At 39.8% G+C, this 26096-nt stretch overlaps 1 protein-coding gene across 4 annotated transcripts; it reads left to right on the plus strand.

The window, feature by feature from the left end:
• gjc2 (gap junction protein gamma 2) lies at positions 1-23913 on the plus strand. 4 transcript variants are annotated; one of them, XM_064346950.1, is made up of 3 exons: positions 10462-11059; positions 13198-13279; positions 18451-23913. In XM_064346950.1, the coding sequence occupies exon 3, from the start codon at positions 18471-18473 to the stop codon at positions 19725-19727; it is 1257 nt and encodes a 418-aa protein (XP_064203020.1). In that variant the 5' UTR covers positions 10462-11059; positions 13198-13279; positions 18451-18470; the 3' UTR covers positions 19728-23913. The 4 variants fall into 4 exon arrangements, with proteins under 4 accessions (XP_064203023.1, XP_064203020.1, XP_064203021.1 ...); XM_064346953.1 differs by lacking the exons at positions 10462-11059; positions 13198-13279 and adding an exon at positions 1-164; XM_064346951.1 differs by lacking the exon at positions 13198-13279.
• The last annotated feature ends 2183 nt before the right edge of the window (positions 23914-26096 follow it).

Genomic DNA, 26096 nt, shown 5'->3' on the forward strand with positions numbered 1-26096 from the left:
AGAACAACTACCGGGGTCCGGAAGCCGTCCCAGGAAGCTCTGAAGTGACAGAACAGTAAAAGAACATTGTTTTCTCTCTACGGGGACAGTAGGTACGGTGTTCTCCACCCATTTGACCCTTCAGTCGAGTAATGATTTCGCTGTCCATGAGACCATGTTGTGGAGTAAGTGATTTTCCTTTCAATCATAATGATAGTGTTCGTACTGACAATATTGAAACATCAAAAATAGTTCTGTTGTGGAATCATAACTTTGAATAAGTTGTGCAGTTATCCTGTTAAGTATATATATTTTCAACATGGGAAAGGTTGCATCTGCATTCAGTAGATGTTACTGTAATAGTTCAAGTCATCAAAAAACAGGAAGCAGTTATGACAATATGGATCTGTATATTATACCAGTATGTAGGAGATGCTCTAAGTCCTGTAGAAGAAATAAAAGGTAATGGGATTGCTTAATTTATTTATGATTGCTGATTTTACCTTCTACATTTTCACCAATGTTTTCTTTCTTTCTTTTTTTTTTGCTATTCATGTTTTGTTATTAAGTGAACTTTGAATGCTTTTTTTGAAATCACTCAACTCTGCTGATAGAGATCTGTGCTGTTTTCAGTCACCTGTGATTGTCTCACTTGTTTCTTTGATTTAAAAGAACAGGGTGTGCAAGCAGGCACATATTGTTTGTTGATCTGGATAATTCTGCTTTAACAGCCTCCATGCTGAAATAAGGGAACCTTTTTTTATTTTTTATATGTTCTTGTGGTTAATGTGTGGGACTGTTAATAAGCACAGTGAGTAGCCCCGGGTTGTTGGTTGTGCTAGAAAAGCAATGCCTCTATGGGGCAGAAAGACTCCTTCTTCCCGAGAGTCATGTGCTTATGCTATCATGCCATGTCTAACTGCTTATGCAATAATGTGTAGGACCCAGTGGCACACTACATTTCCGGAGGATGATTTCCTGTACACAGGGTGCTGCTGTGAGACTCTGTTTTGTGGTTCGTGATTAAGAGTGCACTTGAAAAATGTTTGTTGACCTATCAGTGGCTTGTTTTGTCTATAACAGCTACCTTTGGCCTCTGAAAAGTGTTTCCACAGAGAAAGAGGCTTTGCTTTCCATGTCAATAGAATAGGAAGGCCACAGTGGAGTGAACTTTATCTGTTTATCTGCAGTACTCCGAGTTTAATTTTTTTTCAGCTAACCAAAGAACACATATCTTGCATGTCCCCTTTTGCCTTTGAACATACTGCGATGCGTGTGTCTATGAAATTGAAGTAGCTTTGTGCTCCTGAATACTGCAGAGGTTGTGAACAACAGACAATAGACAGTGAAGTCGTTTGCAACTTCATTATTCATAATTTACAATTGCCAAGAACAGTATGTTCTTTTAAAGAAAACATTTCTTTTTATGATCACAGAGTCAACCTGTTTAATTGGTGTTTGTCTGATAGGCAACAGAACAGAATAGAGCAGTAACTGTTTGGAACAAAGTGTTTCCACAGGTCCTTGCACAGGGCAGTGGCTGTCGGGCTTGGCAAGTTATTGGTCTGGCAAGTTATTGTTAGAAGTTCCCCAAAATGTGTATTTTTTACATTTTAATAGTAATGAGCCTGAAATACAACTATATCTACAATGAGGTGATCCCCAATACCCACTGTGTGTAGCAAAAAAAAAAAAAAACAGAAAATGCTGCTGGTGCACTATTGCTGCTGATCAATGACTCTCAGGTGAACTTCAAATGACCCTCACTTTGTCGCTTCCGTCTCTTTTATCTGTATTATGGTTTGTGACAAGTAAGTATTGAGAATAGGGCTGAGAGTATAAATCAAATTACAGCACAGTGGTTTTCCCAGAATTATATTGCACTCCACATTAGATACCAAGAGGGCATCCTTGCTCAACATGTGTCATTGCACTGTGGGACAGTGACGACTCCTAGAATGTCTGCGTGCTGTTAGCAAACACCTCAGTTTCAACACCTGACTCCATCCACCACATTTATGACTCAGCACTGATGAATCACAGAGCAAATCACTTTGGTGTGGATGGAGGAAGCACACTAACACAATCAGATGTGGGCAGTGTGTTTCCATATGGGCTTTATGCTATTCTGTAAGCTGAATCTGGAATGAAAGCAAATGTTTCTCTGGAGATGGGGAATGCCGTTTGTTGATATTGATCCGCAAATAAATTAATTTAGCTGTCAGAAGTCCACTGATGACATTGTTGTGCATACTATTACTGACTGCAGGCCATATTATTTCATTGTTGCTGATATTAAAACCATTGCTTATTTATTGGTTAAAAATTGGTTATAATAAATTGGTTATTTCAGATGATACTCAAAGGCTTTCACTAACTCTGATGGTAAGCCGCACTTCAAAAGGCAGTTGTTGACAATGTAGTAACCTCACATAGCTCCTCAAATTCCCTCCTAAGACTGCTATATGATGTACTTATGTATTTGTGGTTGAAATATAAATGCACCCTAGCACAGTCTGATGGTTCCTGTACAGCTGGGGTTTGCAATGTTTTCTGATTCAGGAACCCCCACCCAGGCTCAGTCACATCCAGGACACCCCCATGATAAGTTACAAAAGGAGACTGTGATTGCGGACCATGGGAAGGAGTCTATCTGTGCAGGTGCCAGCTGGCAAGGAACCCCCAACAGTATCATCAGGGGACCCCCAGGGGTCCTGTTGAAAGGGTCCCCCTGTTGAAAACCCAGGCTTTACAGCATCTCTAGACTCAGAGTGCCAGTATGCTTTTCTGTGTAAACATTAAATAAATCATTCGCATTCACGACTGCATGTTCACTCCAATGGTGTCTGCCCTCTCTTATTTAGGATGTTTGTCTTTCTTTTTCAAACCAGTACCTGAATGATGGCGACATTTTGAGATGGAGCAGCCAACCTTCCCAGGTGTAGAAAAGGGTACCTGCCAAATAGACTCCCTGCCAATATTAAACTACAGAGAAGAGCATGGTGTTCCTCAAATATAACTGAGGATGCTGGCATGCTTTTCTTTAAATTCAATTGTATTTCCTCGATTACAAATGCATTCAAGGTATTCTATATTTTTGCATTTATAATAGTGCTGTGTCCTGTGTTTTGTACTTTTAGTGTTCCATTTTTTACCTATCTAAGCATTTCCATATGGATATTTAACAAGGTTTCTTGTCTCTTGACACAGTAGCTATTTGCAGCGTCAACGTTATCCAGCCTGCAGAAATGTTTGAAAACAAATAATAAACCAATTTACCTGAAGGTCAGTCAGATTGTGCTATTGGGTTGTTTCATTGTTACCACTGTAAATGTGTCAGGAGATAACATTTTCTGTATAGCTAGAGGAAAAAAAAAACTACTCAGGCTGTTAGGCTGTTACAAATTGTTACGGTGGGAGAGAACATTTGTCTGGATCACTGCTGCCCCCTACTGGCAGTAGTGCCTAATTCTTGCATTTCTGAACAGCTGCTAATATGCAGCAATTTCATAAACAGTGTTTCACCATTGTTTTCCATTTTGACACTGATGAACAGTTCTCAACTCGGCAATGCGTTTCTGAAATTTTTCTCTTCACTGCACCTCTATAATGAAGCATGCACAAGGACCAACATCTACAGCTGCACCACATGCTTTGAATGCTGAAATCAGATGAAAATCAATGTTCAGCAGGTTTACACATGTTCAGGGAAGCCCACAGGTGTAGTCTGGTTGTATTTCTTTGAACTCAGGCCAGAGATATTACCTCATACATTTCACAACAATCCAAAGACCCAGTCAACCGTCGATTGGATCCGTTCGGACAGGATCTTCACTCTGGTGGTACCTCTAGAGCTCTTCAATTTACCATTCATGTAGGGGTCATCTATGCTTGCAGATGCTGTTCTGCCCTGATACTGTAAACTCGATTTAAAGCAACCATGAAAATGATTATTATTTATTATCATTTATCAGTGTCCTATCTTACAGGGCATATTATGTTTTTTTTTTAAAAGTCATTGCCTTAGCAATGAAATACTCAAGTTGCATCCATTTCTGAGATACTCCCCTTCAAACAGTATTATATTACCATGCAAGACACGGTCATTGTTCTAGCATCTATTACATAAACCATCATAGTCAGCATTGTTTTGTGTCACTTATAAACAATAATGTTGTTTCATACACCATCACAGCCAGCATGGATCATTTTAATAAACTTGCAGAAGTGCAAAGCTAAAACAATCTGTGCATATCTGTGGCCCAAAGTGAATGGAGTAGGTGGAGAAGTTTACACAGCTATTGAATGCGTCCGGAGTAGCACTATTTCTTACAGTATCACCGGCAGGGTGTCAGACTTGTTAGTTAGCCTTACATGCCTTATATAGTTTAAGATCCACACATACCATGGGTACCCTTCAAAGGATACAAGCGAATACATCGCACATAATTATTTATTTCAGTTTTCTCTGTTGTGAGAATTTTTCACAGAAAGATTAAGATTTGACACTATTTCTGGCAAGTATTTACCTCTTAATGACGTGATGGCCAGATCGCTAAAAAAGGCCTGTACTTTTGAAAATGTACACACATTATCTTGGCTATGCCATATAATTTTGTGATTTACATGGTCCACCATATTCGTTTTTATGCCATCCTATGGCACAGGCATGTAGCCTGAAACTGTAATGGTGGGGCGGCCTTCTGCATCAACATTAATACGGATGAAGAGAAACAGTTTACTGCGTGAGACAGAAGACCTCAAAACAAAAAATGGATAGGAATTTTGGGTCTCACCAGCTTCAGAAATATTTTTGAACAAGATTTTCACAACAATTAAACCACAAACATTTGAAACAAACTGACAATTTTAATAGTCATTAATAAACCAGACATGCAATGCAATTCAGCACTGTGTTAATGTACAATGAGACACACTACACTAATACTTGCTGCTTTTTGTTTCAAAAAAGCCAGAAATTGATTTAACAAAATAAACCCAAGCAACCTATATGTATCCTATAAATCATATAAGATTTAAGACTCATTAAATTAACATACATGTGTTGTATAGCAATGAATTGAGCAATGCAGTGACCTATTCTGAATTAGTGAGAAAAAAATATTATTCTTTACAGCAAGAAGGATGATTTCAGGACAGTTGTTCATGTTTCATTTCCTCATGCACACTTGAACGCACAGAAAAAACTCTGTAGGCTCAATTAAATCAATGAACTTGTATATTAGCATAGGGCAGGCTAGAGACCTGACCCAAGAATACTCTCATATGAGCAGGGCTATAAGCGAATGTCCTGGGAGCAGTGCCACTCTTCTAACCAAGTTTCTGGGGGAAAAGGAAATAATCATCCCAGCTCTTGAAACTGCTGCTTGTGTTAGATCTGCAGAACATATTTACATTTTGTAATGAGAAATATATACAGCTAATGAATGCACTTCAGTGCCAACTAATGAAATAAAGGGTTGGATTTACAAATAAAATGTTATAGCTCTACCAATGACAAATATTTGGTTTAAATTATACATGTGTGGTATTTCTCAAAGTGGAGCATTCAAAAAATGTTGAGCGGTAGAGAGTTCATAAAAATATTAATCGTTGCCTTGGCAATGGAAAATGTGTGTGTGTGTGTGTGTGTGTGCATGTGTGCATGTGCGTGTGTGCATGTGTTTACATTGTATTTACACTATGTGTCCTGCATCAACACATATTTATTTTACACGCTATTTTCATCAGCATTATGAATAAACAAATAGCAGATAGCAGAACAGACAGTCTGACATGTACGGCTGTATTTTCAGCGATAACGCTCTTGTGCAAGTAGTGATTGATGTGATCGTGCTGGGAAGCAGTCGCCCCCCCCCCCCCCCTTTGGAGACTCAGCCTCGCCAATCCCCAGAGAGCAGAGGCATCCGGTGCTTGTCTCCCTCTCTCTCTCTCGATGATGGGTGTGCGGATGACACTGGCTCTGCCAAGGCTCCACATGTCTCTTTCTGGTACCAGGGTCAGCAAGAATTCTTTCAAATCTGGTCACAGGTAAAGATGAGCTTTGTGTATTCGCTCTTTTCTGTTTTGTTGAAGTAGAGTTCCCTCCCACAACCCAAAGCATGCCTTTTTTTGTTTGTTCTTTACCAGTTTTACCCTGAAATATAAAACTACTACTCTGATGAGTTCTTGTGACGAAAGGTGTGATGATGTGAAAATACATTTTTAAGAGCTGTGTTTGCTCCCTATGCAAAAAGACTTAATTACATTTAAATGGTGGCTTGCAGTGTAACCTCTCATTCATTATTTGCATGGAGGTAACAATACACCTATTTCTTTGTCAGTAGTGCAGGGACATGCCTGTGGATTCAATAAAAAGCCATCAATTCACTTTAAGGGACATTTTTTTCAAAAATATACAAACTCTAGAAAACGTTGGAACACAATTCACAGATAGTCCAGTGACATATTTACAACACAGTAACTTTTCTCTTTTGTTCTTTAATTAAATACAGAGAGAAGTGGGGTTTTTTTTAGTGATAATAATTGGTTCAACAGTGTTGTTTTGGCTAGGATGTTTCTGTACTGTCTTGGTGGTTGTCAATTCATGTTCCAAACCTGGCTGGGAGAAGACTTTCAAATAAAGATAATAGCTGACAGCTGACAGTTGGTGTGAATGATAAGAGTGCTTAGAACCCAGGGCACACTTCTATGTTAATCAGTCATTATCGCAGAGAAGGGACATTCTGCACAGAAATCATATTGGTGATCCACTGTGATATGCATATGTCTTATTATCTGTGAATTAATGTGGTGGATAATTTCACTGTTGTTCAAACTATAGTTTAGCTGCATGTTTTGGTAACTGAAGGGTATTGTTACTTTAAATATTTTACATACTACTGAGGAATTCATGAAATATTGGAATTGATTTCGTGAAGGGTTGTGAAGATTCTTGCATTCTTTTGGCTGTAGCAGAAAATGTCAAGGTGACTGGAATGTCATGTCATTTAAAATGTCTTGAAATACAATTACATTTTTATTTTATTTTTTCATTTTCATTTTTGTTCACTAACACAGGGTATTTTTAAATGTGAATACTGAAGGGACTATTTCTAGAGAGCTCTGGAGAAATATGCTTTTACCAATACTATTTACAGGCACAGCATGAGTGACCTTTTCAATATATTTTTACAGATATATTTTATTGATAATTTACACCCGGTGAGTTAGGTGCATGGAAGACAGATTGCTCAATATCTGACTGCAACAAGAGGCAAATAAATTAAGTTTTTTTTCTTTCCTGTGTTATTAAGCATATATTGGGAAAATATCTCTGCTTGTCATTAATTATTTCATTTAGTACAGAAAAGCCTCTATTGTGGCATTTGTTTGTACCTTGCTTGCGGTCAAGAGGCAAGTACAAAAAAATGTCCTTTGAATTTAATTAGTAAAGGACAACTCACTTTCTTTCCATCCTCAGCAACTGTAGAAGTCATGGAATATCCGCATTGTTAGATTTACCTTAAAGATGTAGTTTTAGCGAAGGGTGATTTGAGCTAAACTCAGAAATGCTGGAGCCTGGAGCCGGTTGCACATTTGCTCCAGTTGAGCTCTATACTGGATATTGTTTTGGGCTCTTGTCCTTGCGATGAGCTGCCTGCCGTTCAGGATGGGAATTTGTTCGGGCAAAGCTGGCGTCTGCCTCCCGGGTCCTGATCCGAGTCGCTTCTGTGGACTCCAGATTCCATCAAACTAGCAAGGGTGGTGGGGGAGAGTGGGGGGAGGGGGGAGGCTTAAAAAGGAGGGATATCATCAAATGAGAATGGACTAGCACCACTCTAAGGTTGCCTTTCGGATACTCCGCCACCTCACTGGGGTAGAGGTTGGTTGGTGGGGTGGTGACGACTGGAGATCGCACATTCGCTGGTGTCACATGTCACCCTGCCTCCAGGGGCACCCGGTCACATGACTGTGCTTGATCCGTTACGTAAATGGGGACCTCTGTGGCCCCAGTCCGCTCTGATCAACTTAGTGCTTGAGACAAACTCTGAGTTGACTTTGGCAACGGTAGAGAGAAGCTATTGTTGCTTTGATGTGCCTTGGTCCTGCGTCTCTTTTTAGTCTCCAAGCCATTTGTCAGCAAAACACATCATTTCCATAACATCTGCTATTTGCTAACAGAACTTGTATGAATTTATCTGGAGAGAAACTTTGAACTTAGCCACTTTCCTTGTTGTATCAGGTCAATGAAGGGTCTGTATGTTCTTCGCAATAATGGAATGATGTAATGCATTTGATAGTACAAATGGCTTCTTTGCATAATGTTACTGCTGTATACCATTTCATTTTCTTGACATAGGTTTAGTAAGCTGGAAGGATTGAATTAAAACATCAAAAAAATAATACTATGGAAACCAATCATAATTACAGAATAACTATATGTGATACGTATTGCCTTTTCACTTTACTCATGATGTAATGGGGGTTATGGAGAGTTAACAGCTATGAAGCATCATAAGCAAAATTGTCAATGATCTGTTCTCTCAGACTTTTTTCTATTAAATTTCATATTTTAAAAAATTCAACAGCATATTTTCTGAGAAAGATTACCATCTGTGCCTTTGAGCAGCAGGAAGTTTAGCAGCCAAAGCATGGTGCTCAGGGGACACGTGCCTCTCTCAGTCTCTAGGGAAACCCTGGGGGAGAGCATGTGGTTGCCACAGCAAACCCCGCGAGCCCAGGCTGGAGACTCATTCAGGGAGCCCCCCCCAGCTCACTCACCAGGGAAGCGTGCAATCCCAGATCCCTTCTGTCGGCTGCCCTTCGGGGCGGCGGTCAAAGGCGTTACTCCCATGGGGCCCCAACTGGCTGTTTTTTAGATGCCGTCCACGCCTACGTGGTTCACAGCCTCGGATTTTAAAGTAGAGGTTTATGTTTTCCCCCTCAGCCTACTGTGGTATATTTTGGTCTTCCACAGAGCCATAATTCACATGCAAGACACACTTATGCTTGCTCTGTTTAAAGCTCTGATAGTATCTTTCACAAAAAAACACTTGTATGACCTATTCCTTTCCATGAAATGAAATTAGAAATAGGCAATACCCTTAAAAGGGTGGCTCAGAGAGTGTCTCAGACTCAGCTAAGCCATTGAACACTCCCACCACCGTGTTTCACAGACCACAGAGAGGTGCCTTGGATCTTGGGCAGTTCCTTTTGGCCTCCATAGTTTGCTCTCGCCATGACTCTGATACAACCTTTTTCCATAACTCTGCAGGTTCTTTTAGGTGCTTTTTAGCGAACTGTAAGCTGGCCATTCTGTTTTTGTGGTTAACTAGTGGTTTGTATCTTGTGCTTTTGTAGTTCTATTTGCGAAGTCTTCCTCCAACAGTAGTCACTGACACATCCACGCCAGCCTCCTGAAGAGTGTTTCTGACCTGTCGTACAGGTGTTTGCAGGTTCTTCTTCATTATGGTGAGCATTCTTCGGTCATCTACTGTAGCGGTCTTACTTGGCCTACCAGGTCCTATGCGATTACTGAGCTCACAAGTGCTTTCTTACTTCTTATGAATGTTCCAAACAGATGATTTTGGTAAGCCTAAGGTTTGGCCTAGGTCTCTGACTTCTTCATAAATGCTTGCTTGACTTTAATTGGCACACCTCTGGTCCTCATGTTTACAAACACCAATACCAGACTCCAAAGGCAATCAAAAGCCTAGAATCAAAAATAGATACTGAAACCTCTCTTATAGTTGCACAATGGAAACAATTGAACACACCTCACTAATCACAAACATGTGTGCCATTTGTCCTAAACATTATGGTGCCCTGAAATGGTGGGACTGCATATAAAAAGTGCTGTAATTTCTACATGGTGAAACCAAAATATATAAAAAATATAAAGATAAAATACTTTAATAAATGCTGACTATCTGAACTTTTCCCACATGTGCATTGTTTGATTACAAATCAAAAATTGATGAATACAGTGCCAAATCAAGATAAAATACGTCTTTGTCCCAAAGTTATGGAGCCCGTTTTATGTATGAATTATGTTAAGTATACTAGCACAGGGACATTTCCTTGCGAGGCAATGCAGAAGTTAGATGGCTAGTTAGACAGCAACGCTGTTCTCCTTTGTTCTTCCAAGCTGGTGCTGTCAGGGTAAACAGTCCATAGTTCTGTAGGACGAGAAGAAGTGCAACAGAGTGCAAGCCCTGGATACAAGCTCAGCCATTGGCTGAACGCCCAGTCAGAGTCTAAATATTTTGACACTTGATATGACAAAATATACCTGAACGTTACGCGCTGGCGGATCTGCTGGGTGAGCACACATACCTGATCCCTGTCTGCTTCTTCTTTTCTCCCGATATCCCAGCCTTCAGCCTGTTTCCGTGTCTGTTAGGGTCACCACTCCATGTTTAAACGTTATGTAATCAAGTTATGGAATCCCAAGGCTTGTTTATTTCTCAACATGGTACTCTCCAGTATCAATGTTTTCAGGGTGTATGTGTGGTTTTCTGCAAGCGCACATGCCTTTCTCACTGTTGAAAGAGTAATCCCTGGGATGTCTGGCTTCATGTATACTAATCGGTGAAGGTGAACGGGGAAAAAATGTTCTGCTGATTTTTAACAGTGGTTTCACGCAGTGGTAGTTGCCTTGAATGATTCGCACAAGCCGCTGTGGCCGAACTGTCCTCAGATCCGACCTCTTGAATGAAGGTCACTTTCCAGACAAGGGCTCCTTCCTTCCTTTTTTATTTTCTCTTCCTGAGCTAAAGGCTGGTTTAATAGAAACCAGATGCGCTGCAGAGCATGAGGCTTTCGTAAAAGGGAGAGGGCTCAGCTGCTGTCAGACGAGGGGAGGATAAACAGGCGGCCGCGCCTCTGGCCCTCTGCGGGCTTGTCACTATGTCGCCTGTCATGTCGGAGTCAGGATGTAGCATATGCTAGCTGGTAGGAGGTTGTGTCTGAGGAATGGGCCATCCGTCCTTGAGGAACTGAACCGGGAGATTTGGAGACCGGGCGGTGAGAATGCAGCAAAAGACACAGCTGGAGCGAGTGGGCGCCACATCTCCAAGTGAGTTCAGTCAGTTTTATTTCACTTGAATTTGCTCCAAACCAAGTATGTCTCAGGCTTCCCCTTTCAGTGATCCTTGTATTTTTAAGGATTTTCTCTCCCAACAAAAATGCCTGTCCTCTGGGGGAATTTAGAGCTGTTCGCCTTCCTTTTTATTTCTATGCCAGGGTTCAGACACCTCCTTGTCCAGGAGAAACATTTTGTTCCTGTTTGCTGGCTTGTTTTTGTTGGGGGATTTAATATATATATATATTTTAACTACCTCAAGACATTTGTTATTTGATTAATGTGTTTGTAGTAGGCCTTAACAGGGTGAAATAAGTTCTCAGCGTGTGCTTTTCAAGATTGTATCATTAAAACGATTTAGCATTCCATGAAACAAAAAGGATAACTTTCATTAAACTTCTAAGTTACTATATGTTTATTAAAAATGATAAATACTTTGATTTGTTTTGCAAGACTTGTAATGATCTAATTCGGCAAAGAGGCAGCTGAAGACCTGTTTAAGTTGTTTCAGAATTTAACCTGAAATACTGATAAATAGCTGGCTAGACTACTGGGCCCTGTTTTATGTATGTGGCTAAGTTAAGCTGATAAGTTTAGACATTTTGGGATAAACCCAGGATTTTTGGTTTCACAAAGGGAGTTCACAATTTAGCCAGACTTTAGCAACAAGGTCTTAAGCCCAATCCTGCAAAAACTCTTAAGGTTAAAACTTAAGTCAGCTGGATAACATGAACATAGCTTATATAAGTCATCTGGGAGTTATACTATAAAGGAAGCTTAACATACCTAGAGTTTCTTCGCGTTATCTGGCTTGAAAAAACCTACCAACTGCGGTTGAGCTTGTCTGGTATCATGATGGTGGTTATCAAATTGCTAAGTGGTCACTGGCTTTGTTAATCAAGCTCATGCACGTTCCCATAAAAGGGGCGGTGTCTGCAACAATGAGCCTAGAGAGGTATGGAATTTCTTTTTCGCAGAATGACTTTGGAAGGCCTGCTTCATGATACAGGCCCCTGCAAGTTGGCTCTACAGCATTAATTACCATGGCGATATACCCAAATTTAAAGTGAGTCAGCTTTGTGATATAGAAAACCTGGAGGTAAAACTTAAATTCCACTATGGTATAACACAAGCAATTTTGTGGAGCCTACCCCATTGCATTTGCTTAGCGTGAATACTAGCAACATCAGCTGTCGATGCTGACCATTAATGGTATTGCCGTTCCCAGTAGTCCAGGTCCCAGTTCACTCCCATTCATTTTCAAGACCTTGCCAAAATAACTATGGAGAATAATAGATTGATAAAAGAGAGTACTAAAAGACAATCATAAGTTTTTTATATCTGATGTAATTTTGACACTAAAAGAAAAAGAAGATCCAGAAAATTTTGTTATTTTAGCTAAGCGATGTATCCTTGAGCACAATAACATATTCACATGGGCACTTGCATTAAAAACTCAGACTATGGTTTGCTGTATTTCTACACATCTGTAAACCTGTAAACAACTTGTCAGCTCAAAAAACAGGGACCATTTGATGTTAGTACTCTATTTTATCAATCTATTGTTCATAGGTAATTTGTGCTTTAAAATGATTCAACCAAAAATGAATGGGAGTGAACTGGGAGCTGAAGAACCGAGAGGAATGGCGATGCCGTTAACGGTCAACAGGGACTGCTGATATTGGTCATATTCACGCTATTCAAACACAATAAGGTAAGCTCCACAAAATTACTTGTGTTATAGCAACGTGAAATATCCCTTTAAATTCGCTTGCTAACCCCATAATCTCACTTCATAGTACACTCCACCCACCCCCGGTGACATCACACACACCAACAGCAGAAATGAATGGACCGTTTGTAAGAGGCGATTGTCAGTGAAGGAGCCATCATTATAAGAAGAGCATTTAGAAGGGAACATGCAGGCTTCCAGGAAGGCATAACAATCTCCCCTCGCATGAATGTGCACCGCAAATATTTTGGTAGTCCAGTCATTACTTTCAAAATATGTTTTGCCTGAGGGTGGCGCTAGAGGAAAGGGCATAGGGTTACCAAAATCAAATGGTTTCTTCCTCTTGTGAACATGAATGTGCACAGCAAATTTCACGGCAACACGACCATTATTTTTCCAGATTTGTCTGTCACGGACGGAGGACGGACGGACAAACAGACAGACGGAGGGATGGACGTCAATACATAACCTCCTTGGCAGAAGTAATAAGAATTAACCTTATTTGTATAACACCTTTCATACATAAAATATAACGCAAAGTTATTTCTAAGCAAGTTTCTATGCAGGTGCAGGTAATCTTGATTGAATTGCAAGAGGAATTCACAATAGTAATATCTAAATAATCGCAAATAGATGTTTTTACAACGGTTTCAAAAGTTCTTCCTCCAGTTACACCACCAGCTGAATAGGCCCACTCCTGGGAGCTGCTGGGGTCCAAGTCTTGTAAAAATAATGTACATATTACATTGTTACTAAACATCAGTGTGAGTGAAGAGGGTCTGACAGTTTAAGTGATCTGGTGGTTCAGTCTGTGGTAGAGGCAGGAGGGAGAGAGAACAACCCGCCCCTGTTATACTTGTGGGTGGGGGTGGGGGTGGGGGAGTAGAAGGCTGGGGTTGCGTCCCCCGATTGGGATCCAATCAGGCAGCTTGTAGTTTCTCCAAAGGCATCACACGCATGTAAATGAATGCCACATGGTGAAAACCATCTGCAGCTACTCACCAAGGCATCACCAGCGCTCATGCTCTGTCCATTCAATCCCAGTCCCCGTGTAGATCAAGATATGTCCCATAGCAGAGGGAGGGGTGTGATGCTAAAGCCCAAGATGGCAAGTCATGCTTATTCTCTTTAACCGTCTGCCTAGGAGAGAGAGATCCCAAATTTAGACCTATTAAAATGAATGAAAATAAAAAGAAATGAAAAATACAAGCACACTGTAGCATATTTAGCGTTCCTGCCAAAACATTGTTCAGTTACTGAAATGTATTTAATGGCCATGACATGTTCATTTTTAATGAATTAGAACCAACCTATTTGCGGTCCGTATTCATTTGCCACCACTTGTATTTGATTGTTAAAATCTTAGAAGTTAGCACATGTTCAGAAACCCATTTCACACACAGAGACCACTCACACTCTGAACCTCGCGCTTCCGAAGAGGCTTCTCTCGGCGCACGACCTTGGCATCTGCCCAGTGAAAAATTCCAGTAAACACTGGGCATTCCAAGATCATATCGGATTTGAAGGTTTAGCACATGAAGCAGGCAATGCTGAGGCTATTTGGCGGGGCCTACCTCAGAAGGACGAGAGAGCAGTCACCCCTCCCCTGCCATGACGCCGGTCGTCTCGCTTGCATCCCGGGGTGTAATTAGCGCCGCTCCTGCGCCCCCCTCGTTCTGAAACATGCTGTGATGAAACGTATCACTGCGGTATATGTGCGCAGTCTGACCGATGACCGTCTATCATAAAATATAGCTCTCTGCAGCACCTTGTCCTCACACGGTATGAGTGTATCAGAAGAAAAAAACAACCATGCCATTCACACATAAAGAAGAGCAAAATACTTTTTGTCAGTGGATTTTGCAGTTTTATATTAATACAAAGCATTTTATATAAATTGTAATTTAACATCATTAGATATTTTCTTGCATGGTGAAGAAAGGGAAAAAATAAGGTACTTTGCTGCCCCCTGTTTCTGATGACGAGGCATAACAGGCCATGAAGGTATCCAAGAAGTTTAAAGGGGTAGTTCAGTTTCTGGAGTTATTCTCAAAACATTATTTCAATTTTAGTGTATGTTTTCAAGCCCCTGGAAAAATAACATCTACAAGTTGGTGTGGAGTTGCTTGAAGTGTTTTTTCGTACTTTAGAGCACAAACCCCTGAATAAAAGTCATGGTTGTTACGTGTGTGTTGTTTTAAGGACAACATCAATGCATAGTTTGTTCAATTGTGAGCCGGTGAGAGCTAGGTAGCTCATCCTTTTAAAGTACACTATTGGCCTAAAGGTCTTTGTGGTATTTGGTGTGGTGGTAAACCGGATTGATTTCGGCTGCTCTGGCTGGTGGACAGAGCACACACACCTGGGTTGCATTAGTTAATCAGCCCAGGTGCTTAAAGGTGTGCTGGTCTCCACAGTTCAAGGGCGAGACCAGGAGCTCACACCGAGAGTGTGGTTCTGATTTTCGTTTTGTTTTATTTTGGAGTTTTGTGCAATCAGGAATGAAAAAGAAATTAATACGCCACTGCGAAGATGGAGGAGTGGGCACAGGCTGGAAAGTGGGCCAGCTAGGGGTGGTGCACTGGAAAGTAGTTGTGACGTTTTACTTTTTTTGTCTTTGTTATTTTAGCTTGTTGTTTTAGTTTATTGTTTTTTACCTGGAACCCATGAGGGGGGAGGGTGAAGGTGTCCGTTTATTTGATTTTGGGTTTGTGTCGGTGCGCTCTCTCTCTCTCTCTCTCCATGCGGCAGCCAACAGTGTTTCCCGAAACTGCCATATCTCCCGCCCAGGGGTGTCACGCTGGCGTGTGACAGTCTGGTATCAAATTCAGTGCACACTAGTGCTGACTGTGGCTGGCAGCCTCACAGGGTGTTGGATAATTGGCTATAGCGTTGCCTAGAGAGAGAGAGATTTCAGTCTGCCATATGTCTGTGTATCACTGCAAACCAGTGCCCCCTCTGTGGTGCAAATGTATATAGCACTGTCTTTACAGACAGACTTTGTACAGATTTACAACCTTGAAAATGTAATGGGGTTACAGTACATATCTGTGAATATTGCATTAGCAATTTTTACACATTTAATAAAAAAAATTCAGTGATATTTCCTTTAGTATTAGTTCATCCTAGACGTCCTAAACAAGCGGCCATACTTTTAAATAGAGGGACAAAGCGTGTCTGTACATATGCATAAAACTTTCCTCTCACCAACAAAACCAACCAATAATAATTCCATTTTTGCTTTCTCTGATGGGTTATGATATTTCAGTCCCAGAGGGTGATGGGGCGTTCCCTGTTCTGCCTCAGTAGATCACATGTTAAGTAAAAGGAGGCTCTAAACAAAGACCACAATGGTTGGATTTGACCATTTGTGTTTTATGGCTTTAGCCCATTCTCAATAAAACTGTGTTATCAGTCTGTGGTTCCCTGGGTGGGTCCCATTTTAGTGTGGTTTCTGACAACAACAACAAAACAAAAAAAACCCAGCAAAAAGGCAAATTGCATTAGGACTATTTTTGCTCAACAGAATATTAGCTCAGTGCTCAGAGGCGTATGGAGGCTTGTCACTTCGAGTTGCTGTCAAGACATATTGCGTAAAAATGATTTTAATGTTCAGTGCAGTCTGTAGCCCTCAGTTGTTCAACGCTGAATTAAAGATGCTACTAATCTTGGAGCACTTTCCCTCTGAGCGGCAGACATTCTCAAAGGCTCTTTTTCATTTTAGCTGTGAGTAGGAAAGACTTAAGAGTAGAAAAGTATTATAGGAAAAAAGAAACTATTGTGTTTGTTCAAGTGTCATTTTTGTTTTCCTTTTATACAGTCTCCATGCCCCCAATAGTCTGTGGTTTTAGTTTCAATAGTGTTTTCATTGAGACATTTATTTTTTTATTAAAAGTGTAACGCATAGGCCTACATAGTAGAATATTTTTGGAAGTGAACCAAGAGCCCTCTAACTGGTATAGAAATGTCAGCAGTGCCTGCAGTTCTCAGTTTCTTTGTGACCAAGGGTTTGGGGTTAATCACATCTTCAGTCCCTAAGTACGTGACTGTACGTTGGTTTAGAGCCAAGTCCAGGTTCTGCGGAGTGAGGCGGGTGGAATTTAAATAGCATGCAAAAGTCATGTTCAGGCAAAATGTTTCATGGAAAAGGAGCTGGCAGTACACCAGAAAGGTGGAGGACTTTAAGCTAAACAGGCACATCACAGAATTTAGAGCTTAGTACTCCTCTCAGGGTGAGGACATGATCAGTGAGTAATCATCCATATTTTTGTCTTTGTACTGTGTACCACTTTTTAGGAATAGAGAAGATTTATATTAATTGTGTGAATGCATGAATTAGCAGAACAATATTTTAACAGAGCGTACGTAGGTGAAACAATGTTTTCAAAATGTGCCTTTGAGTTTATATTACAAATTGCAATACATCTTTAAATATGTATACACATATATATGTATCTGAAACATCCAACATACCATTTTTTTTAAATGACTGTGCCTTAAACACATTGTGCTTGTGAATTGCAGTGGATGTCATAGTAACGTTAAAAAAGTATGTTGTGATCTACCAGTATCCTTACTGTATAGTCTCTCAAATATGTGAAACTATCTTTTGGGTTAATCTTCTGGCACAACAACTGACTGTTCTTGAGACACAATAAATACATAATGTGAATACTAATTCACAACATTAATCTGCCTAAGAGTCATGGTGTGACAAACCTGAATTGTATAGTTTGGTCTAATATGAGTGAAAATAAGACTCAATATGCTCCTTTCTTTAAGTTTACAGTTCAGTTCATTGTATTTAGACTTGATTTTTAGTACAGTGGTTTGGCTAACTGTATTTGGCTTTGTGTTAGAATGAGGTTAATAAATACAGAACAGATACATAAATGCGAGACTTTTTGTAAATATTACATTTTTTAGCTGATCTGTCAAATGTGTGAAAAAGATTTTAGGTAGCACTGGTTTTAAAATGGTCACTGGGTAATTTTGTACGGAAGTTGGTTTTAATTAGCATCATATCCTTGACTTGCCTTGGAGCCTTTTCCTGTTCAGATACTTTGTGAACAATATAGTATGAATTTAATTGGGTTATTACTTTTTTGGCTTTTAGCTGCCAGAGGTTGTATCAGGCAGGGAACTCCTGAGGTCTGCTCGCAGGCTCATAGAATGTGCTAAAAGAACTGTGCAAGTTATGAATATACAAACTTTCTTACAGTTTATCATTTTTATTTTATTTCTTTATGATTTAATTTATTAAAATAAGCAGCATGTAACATTGCCAGTTTTTTGTAAACCCAGATTATTAGTTTGATCTGATGAACTTTTTCTTTTTTTGAGAGATAATTTTACAATGGCAACAAATAAATCTGTGAATACATGAAAATGCTGTACCATTTGTCTCCTTTATGTCAATCACATTTTGGGTTTTGCGGAGATTTTGAAGGTCCAGATTGGCTTTTCTGCATCCAGAATCCTTTTGTTGCACCCAGTTCATAATACTTCCATTTTCAATTGAAAAAGCAAGTGTGCATAATCACCATTTATTCAGCTGGAAAACAATGAACAAATAGAGCATATTGTCAGTGCTGTTTAGCATGTGTGGAAATGTCTGACTATGAAGGGTCTGACTGTGTTCCTGTACTTGCAGGTTTTAGTTGAACAGGCCCTATGACCAACATGAGCTGGAGTTTTCTCACCCGTCTTCTGGAAGAAATCCACAACCACTCCACGTTTGTGGGGAAAGTGTGGCTGACTGTCCTGATCATCTTCCGCATTGTCCTGACAGCGGTTGGTGGGGAGTCCATCTACTCGGACGAGCAGACCAAGTTCACCTGCAACACCAAGCAGCCCGGCTGCGACAACGTGTGCTATGACGCCTTCGCTCCCCTTTCACATGTCCGCTTCTGGGTCTTCCAGATCATCATGATCTCCACCCCCTCCATCATGTACCTGGGCTACGCCATCCACAAGATCGCCCGATCCTCGGAAGAGGAGCGCCGCAGGTATCGCAGTTCCCGCAAGAAGCCCCACGCCATCAAGTGGAGGGCCACCCGCACCCTGGAGGAGGTCCTGGAGGAAGAGGAAGAGGAGGAGCCCATGATCTACGAGGACACCCTGGAGGTGCAGGAGATCAAGCCGGAGCCGGCCAAGCCCCCTGGGCGGGACCAGCAGAAACACGACGGCCGGCGGAGGATCATGGAGGAGGGCCTGATGCGCATCTATGTGCTGCAGCTCCTGGCCCGCGCCGTCTTTGAGGTGGGCTTCCTGGCAGGCCAGTACCTCCTGTACGGGTTCCATGTCTACCCGTCCTACATCTGCAACAAGAGTCCCTGCCCTCACAGCGTGGACTGCTTCATCTCCCGGCCCACGGAGAAGACCATCTTCCTCCTCATCATGTACGTGGTGAGCTGCCTCTGCCTACTGCTGAACGTCTGCGAGATGTTCCACCTGGGCATCGGGGCCTTCCGGGACATGCTCCGCAGGCGCCGGGGCAAAGGGCAGCGGCCCTCGTACAGCTACCCCTACCACCGGAACATCCCCACCTCCCCTCCAGGGTACAACCTGGTGGTGAAGTCGGACAAGCCCGGCCCGATCCCCAACAGCCTCATAACTCACGAGCAGAACCTGGCCAACGTGGCCCAGGAGCAGCAGTGCACCAGCCCCGATGAGAACATCCCCTCAGACCTGGCCAGCCTGCACCACCACCTGCGTGTGGCGCAGGAGCAGCTGGACATGGCCTTCCAGACATACAACAATAAGAGCAACCCGCAGCCCTCCCGAACAAGCAGCCCCGCCTCGGGGGGCACCATGGCTGAACAGAACCGGGTCAACACAGCCCAGGAAAAGCAAGGGGCCAGGCCGAAATCAAGTGCCGAGAAACCTGGGACCATAATAAAAAATGGCAAGACGTCCGTTTGGATTTAGGGGCCAGTGTTGCTTGGTTTTCAGGTGACAAGCCGCTTTCGGAGAGGTTTTATAAAGGAAGTGTTCTGTGAGTTGTTTAAGGTGAGTCATGATGGGCGGTGCTGGGACATGGATTTGTCACAGTGCCTGGAAAGGTGGGTTGGAAATCATAGGCTTTGCTGAAAGTTTTCCAAAGGAATGTGCTAGATCAAGGCTGAAACGGAGAAAGGGTTTTGGCTCAAGAGCAAGCCTCGTGAAAGGAAGCAAAAGATGAAGATGCAACCAGGCCTTCCTGCATCCTTTAAAATACGATCCTTGACTTCATAATTAATCATTATATTATTAAATAATATATTAATTAAAATTATATAATTATGTAATTATTATATTTGTTATAATAATTATAATTTATGTACACATTTTCACACATGATATTTTGCTTTCTTTCCTAATTAAAATTGATAAAAAGAGCACGGGTTGGGGTGGGGGCTTTATCATGATTCCAAGGGCCCTGACTGATAGGGTCCCTAAAAGGTTGCGCAGGGATGGGATCGTCTGGGGTGGTGGGGCCCAATGTGAGATCTTTTCATGGGGCCCAAAATCCCTTGCAGTACCCCTGAACAAGAGAACCCATAGGTAATACAATTTTTTTAATGATACATTTAAAAGTTGTTTGTGTTTTTCAAAAACTGAGGGGTGAGAAGAAATGGTAGATGTGCTGTTTATATTTATCAGGTTAAGAAAATGTGAAAATATTTGCACAAAAATGTCTAATTTGTTATCTCTCATGCGTGCCATTACCCATATTTTTAAATGTCTTATTTATTTGTAGAAACTCAAGAGTGAATACAATGAAAGCCCTGGGCATACTATTAACACATCAAAATAACACGTTTGGGTCACAAAAATAATGACCCAAAGTGTATAATATACCCCAAAGATGTAAATGTTAGCACAAACATGGGCAACTGCATTTCAGAAGATCTGAGCTTTCTATTATAATGTTGGTCTTGTCAAATTCACTATTATGAACTCATTGTTCTATGCATTTTCCAGCCAGCAGTTCAATTTACCATTTATTTCTGACTCGGCAGGAAGTTACATAAAATTTTTAAGCAGTAATTTCCTTAGACAAGTTAATAACGTGTTTATTATTTAATCGCAAGGAAAAGTCCTGTTTGGATTCACTGATTTTAGTGATGGATTTATAGTGATACTTCAATGTGCACTGAAGATGTATTCGTTTTCAATGTAGATCAGAAAAGTTTAATTTGTCATCTAGGACTATTCACTGATTAGTCGACCATTGATATTTATTGAAATGGTGATGTTTGCATTCATAATACTTGATGAAACTTATTTGCTTCCGAGGATTGGTGTTGTCATTTAGATTGGATGGCTGGAATGAACATATACCAAACATTTTCCCACACTAAATGCCAAAATATGTCTTAGCGAATAAGTTTTATAATAAGTTTTATAAACACACATTTTGTCGCACTTTACAGTTACAGTTTGCTATGAGTGGTAATATTGGAGTAAATGTGTGTAAAAATTGCAGTATTATAGTGCAGTTAATTGAACCTTGAAAAAGAGCAAAGTAACATATTAGACTGAAAGTAAGTTGCAGAAACATAGAATACAGTGTTTTCATTTTTAAATGCTCAAACATGTGCATGGTATGCGCAAATATTTATCACTAAACTCATCCAGTTTTATAATTAGCATACTTTTAACAGCATTACAGCATCAGAGTTACTTTTCATGGCTGAAATACATTTGGACACGCAATAAATGTAAAATAAGTACTTTTTTCCCAGTGGACAAGTGATATAGGTAGATTTGCCAGTTACATCATGGAACAGCAATGTGCCTTAATCTGTTGACCTCACACTCAATTGCTTTGTTCCATCAAATATAAAACGATCCAGTTATGGCTTGTATAGTTCAAGGTCACATGCAGATATTGTATGAATAGGAGAAATGTTCATGTGGAGTCTTAAATGGGCATGCACCTTAAACTGATGACAATAGATTTTTTAGACTGAAACATTGAGTATATATTTAAATGTTTTGCTGTTCATTGTTTTTGTCATGTGTACAGTATTTTCCAGTCGAAGATGTGTATCTTTAGGCTACATTACAAAAATAAAAATAACTCTTTAACATAACATGTTGAAATATGCATATTTGACCACATATTTATAACTGATATATCCAAAGAAAATTACTTGAAGTTATTTATTGTTAGTTATTCTTTTAAAACCCCTGCAAAATCATTCCTTATTATAAATTGTTTCATATGGGCTATGCCTTTCAATCTGAGTTCAAGCATTCAGGTGTGTTTTGCAGTGGAATGTTTAAGTGGGTGTTTTAATCTAATCCAGAGGACAGCGTGAATATGAACAATTTAAGTGTGAGATATCTTTCTCTGGACAAGGGCTTCATTGTCAAATTAAATTTGACACAAACATGACATTACATTAAATAACAATGAGAATAATGTCAACAGCATTTTGTCTTGATATATAAATATATCAGCACGTTTTGCAAAATTATTTGAAAAGGCTGCTTGGAATGACTGTTATAAATGTTCACTTCATTCCTTTTGATTTCCATCACATTTAAAAGATCATTGCTCTTAATGGTCAGAGTGTTGTTCAGAATTAATTTCATACAATTTCATGGCCAGTTGGAGGTTTATAAATGGAGTGGTTTCAACAGTTTTATAATCAAATCTGCACATATTGTACAAACATTTCACAAATGAGACTCTAGGTTTTCACAACCCTAAACAACCGACAGCCTGTTCTACTGAGAACCTGTGCTATAAGACAGATGAAAATAGTAACCTCAGCATAAACATCATTTCATTTCTTATTTTGCCTTTCCCATTTATCAATCTGCATTTGTGAATTCTGAGTTTGTGCTAGTGATAGGCCTTTTGAATCCTCAAAATAGGGCTCAATGTGTCATAGAAGGATCTAGTTTAAAGTCAATTGATTCTGTCAGGGAACCAAAAAGCACAATTTTTAAAACAGGTCCTTATCACAATGTCCTTATATATCAAAATTGAATCCCCAGTCATACTCTATTTCTAATTGTGTCTCATCACTGCACTGGCTTCGGAATTGAATACCAGTATGTTAGGCATGTCACTATTCTGAAGACCAGAACTGAAGCAGGATTGGCCGCTTGATAACCCCACAAAAAGTAACAAGTTTGTTTTCAGTTTTAAGTACACGGTACATTACCCTAACAGATTCTTCTGCTGCTGTATTAGTTATTGGTGTGCTGGATGACACATTTGCACATGGAGGGAAAAAATGGCAAAAAAACAACAACTTTAAACTGCATGGTGCTTCCAAATAAGTTACACCTAGTCCTGTGTAACATATCTTGGTTTTCAATGTACACTCTTATGAATTTTACTTTTGTGAACATATGAATTGCATACCCACAGTATCCACAATACAACACTCCTTATGCAAATTAATTCCATAGCTACTATGCAATACATTTCTTGCTCATATAACAAAATTATATTGCTGTTATGTTATAATTAATTTGAATTGTCTGATGACCAGAATATAAGGCCTGGATGTATATATAGGCAACCGTTTAAATATATGTGCTAACAATGGCATAGATACAGTAGCTATAGATACTCTGCTTTAACATACAAAAAAGAGGATTTGATAACCACGAGGTATTCTAGTGATCTTTTGTCTACTCCAGATTATGCAACATTATTTTCAAGTGATGCGGTGAAAAAGTCAATTGCCTCAGCATAATTTTCAAAGAACCAAGTGCCTTAGCCATTAAGAACAGAGGAACAGTGTTGGTTCAAATAAATAATTATATTGCTTAAAATTATGCATTTACATCTGTTTCAGTATAAATTTATTATATACTATGTACAAACCATTTTATTTTGTACTTGCACACATAGTTGAATATTTGAGTCAGATTTAGAGTGCACTGTTAGATGAGATAAGACTGTTTCATAATGTACATTAATAACTTAGGACAAACAAAAATATATACTGTATATAATGAACATTGAACCACCTATAAACATGAAATTCCAGATTACAATCCTTTTTTCTTATGTTTCTTATGCTACTTTTTTGTTTGAAAAAATATGACTCACACATCTTAATCTGTTACTTATTCTGCCTACCCCCCCCCCCCCCCCTCCACCCCCGCCTCCCAAAAAAGAAAAAGGTGCATGGTGCATACTATGCATATTATAATATAAAATTATATTTTTTAACATTCACAGTGAATTGATTCTGGGGGTTCTTATTTAGTGACCTTATGACTAGTGATCACAGTGAAATATAGAATTTCTTACTGGAAATACTTGAATTAACAGAATAATAGAGTGAGTGGTTTTAAGTAGGTGCAAAGAGGTTGCTCAAAATAACATTGTGTTTGAATATAAAATGGGAAATTTGATCCTTTTGAATTTACTTCTGAGTTCTTTGCTCAACATGGATGCTAGTACAAAATTAGCAATAATTGTGTAAATATGTACTTGCTTTATTTTTGATACCTGCATGTAAAGACTTTTTGCTGAACTCCATATCTGTTGTTTTAAAGATCTGTATGTTCTCCTATGTCCTGGTAGAAACTACTTTTTAAATAAACTTCTAAAAATAAAGAAATAATGTCCCTGTTAATTAATTGTCCTTTACTTGCACCTTGCATAAAACCATTACAACATTTGTATGTTAAAGTGAATGGGGATGATGACAAATCTATGAATGATTTTTTTTTTTTTTATTGGTCACAGAAAAAGAAAATCAAATCAGATTTATTTTTCAAGAAAAGGTAACAGTGCCTTGACTACGCTTAAGAAACTTGGAGTGCCTCACTAACCATATTTGTGCATGTCAAATGCTTACTGAAAGTTTGAATGAGTGAACAAAAAATATATTTTCAGGAAAAACAGGTCTATGGAGAAGTATTTACTGTTGCTATGCCCAGAGGGCAACACAATGAATCCTCCACATTCTTCTTTCTTCACAGGCTCTTCTGATGTAAATCATACCTGACAGCACGTAAAAAGAAGACACGAGTGTGTAAATAAAAGGCATAAGCTGTGGTGGATAGCCACAGGGTCGGCTGAATTTAGTTTTTACTCAGCAAATAATTCATAAATTACATGCATTTCAGTTCATTCATAACTCATCTGATTTTTTGGGCACTGCTACTGTATATGAGTGACAGTGAGAAAGAAAAACTTAAATTTGTATCAGAGTAAGGGGTGGACCTCAAAGTGGATTCAGTTGTGGGTCACTTCAGGCAGCTTGCAGAAGCTAGAATTCGACTGACCTTCCATGACCACAGATGCTGTTGGGTTTGTTGCTTGCTTGGTTTCAGGATCAGCATTTCAGCCATCAGTTCATATTCCTGATAGCTGTAGCCCAGGGGGTGGCTTTGAAGTGCTTTCTTGTTACAGAAGTTGAACGAACTAAACCAGAAGGCCAACTGAGTAAGTTAGCAGGCTTGTTGTTATTATTGCGAGATATCAGTCTGACACGCAGGGGCAGCTTTGGAATATGAGAGCTGAGTCCAGTGAGACAGCAGCTCAGGGGCTTGTGTCCTTGTGTCCTCAGAACCCCCTCCCCCACCACCAGCACCAATATATATGCACCCATCCACACACGCGCACACACGAACACGTGCTATATTGCTCATTTATGTTTCATAGGTTCAGATGGTTGCAGTGGCATTTTTGACCATATATTTAGAATAAGTTGAAAGCCCTGCACCTTATTTTTACTTCTTATTAACAAATTAGGTTGAAATAAAATTAATGAATGTGAAGTTGCCATGGTGAACTTCACACCAGTTGCCTAATACATTTAGCCTTTATACTTCCCAAACGCAGAAAGCTAAGCAGACAATTTTACAAACGTGAACAGTGAACGCTTTTTTCCTCTATTTTATATAGTCAAATAGCATTTATTGAAGGACAACTAGACAGTGATCGTCTATATATTTTATATATATATATATATATATATATATCAAATCACTGTAAACATAATATTCCATAATGTTTGTACCCATAAGAAAAATAAAGGAGGACATTTTATAATTATATATAAAATAGGTATTGGCTGATATTCTTACTAGCTGTGTTATGTAGCTATCAGACGTGCTGCACTTCTTATTGAAATGAGTATCATCGTCACTGTAAAAGGTATGAGCAGGCACGCGTACACCGGCATTAAAGCCAACACCAGCTCTTCCCGAGCCGCTGGTCCTTGTGTTGCCGGTATGCTGTTTTAGTCATTTCGCTGTTATTCCAAGACAGAAGGTGGCAGCAAAAAATAACCCAAGCAGTCAGTAGGAAGGTCGATCACGTGTCATTTTCGT

The sequence above is a fragment of the Anguilla rostrata genome, chromosome 8 (assembly GCF_018555375.3).
Source record: "Anguilla rostrata isolate EN2019 chromosome 8, ASM1855537v3, whole genome shotgun sequence".
In the NCBI taxonomy this organism is placed as follows: Eukaryota; Metazoa; Chordata; class Actinopteri; order Anguilliformes; family Anguillidae; genus Anguilla; species Anguilla rostrata.

Excerpts from the sequence above, each read along its gene's own strand:
- gjc2 (XM_064346953.1), top strand. The coding sequence starts at position 18,471 with ATGACCAACATGAGCTGGAGTTTTCTCACCCGTCTTCTGGAAGAAATC.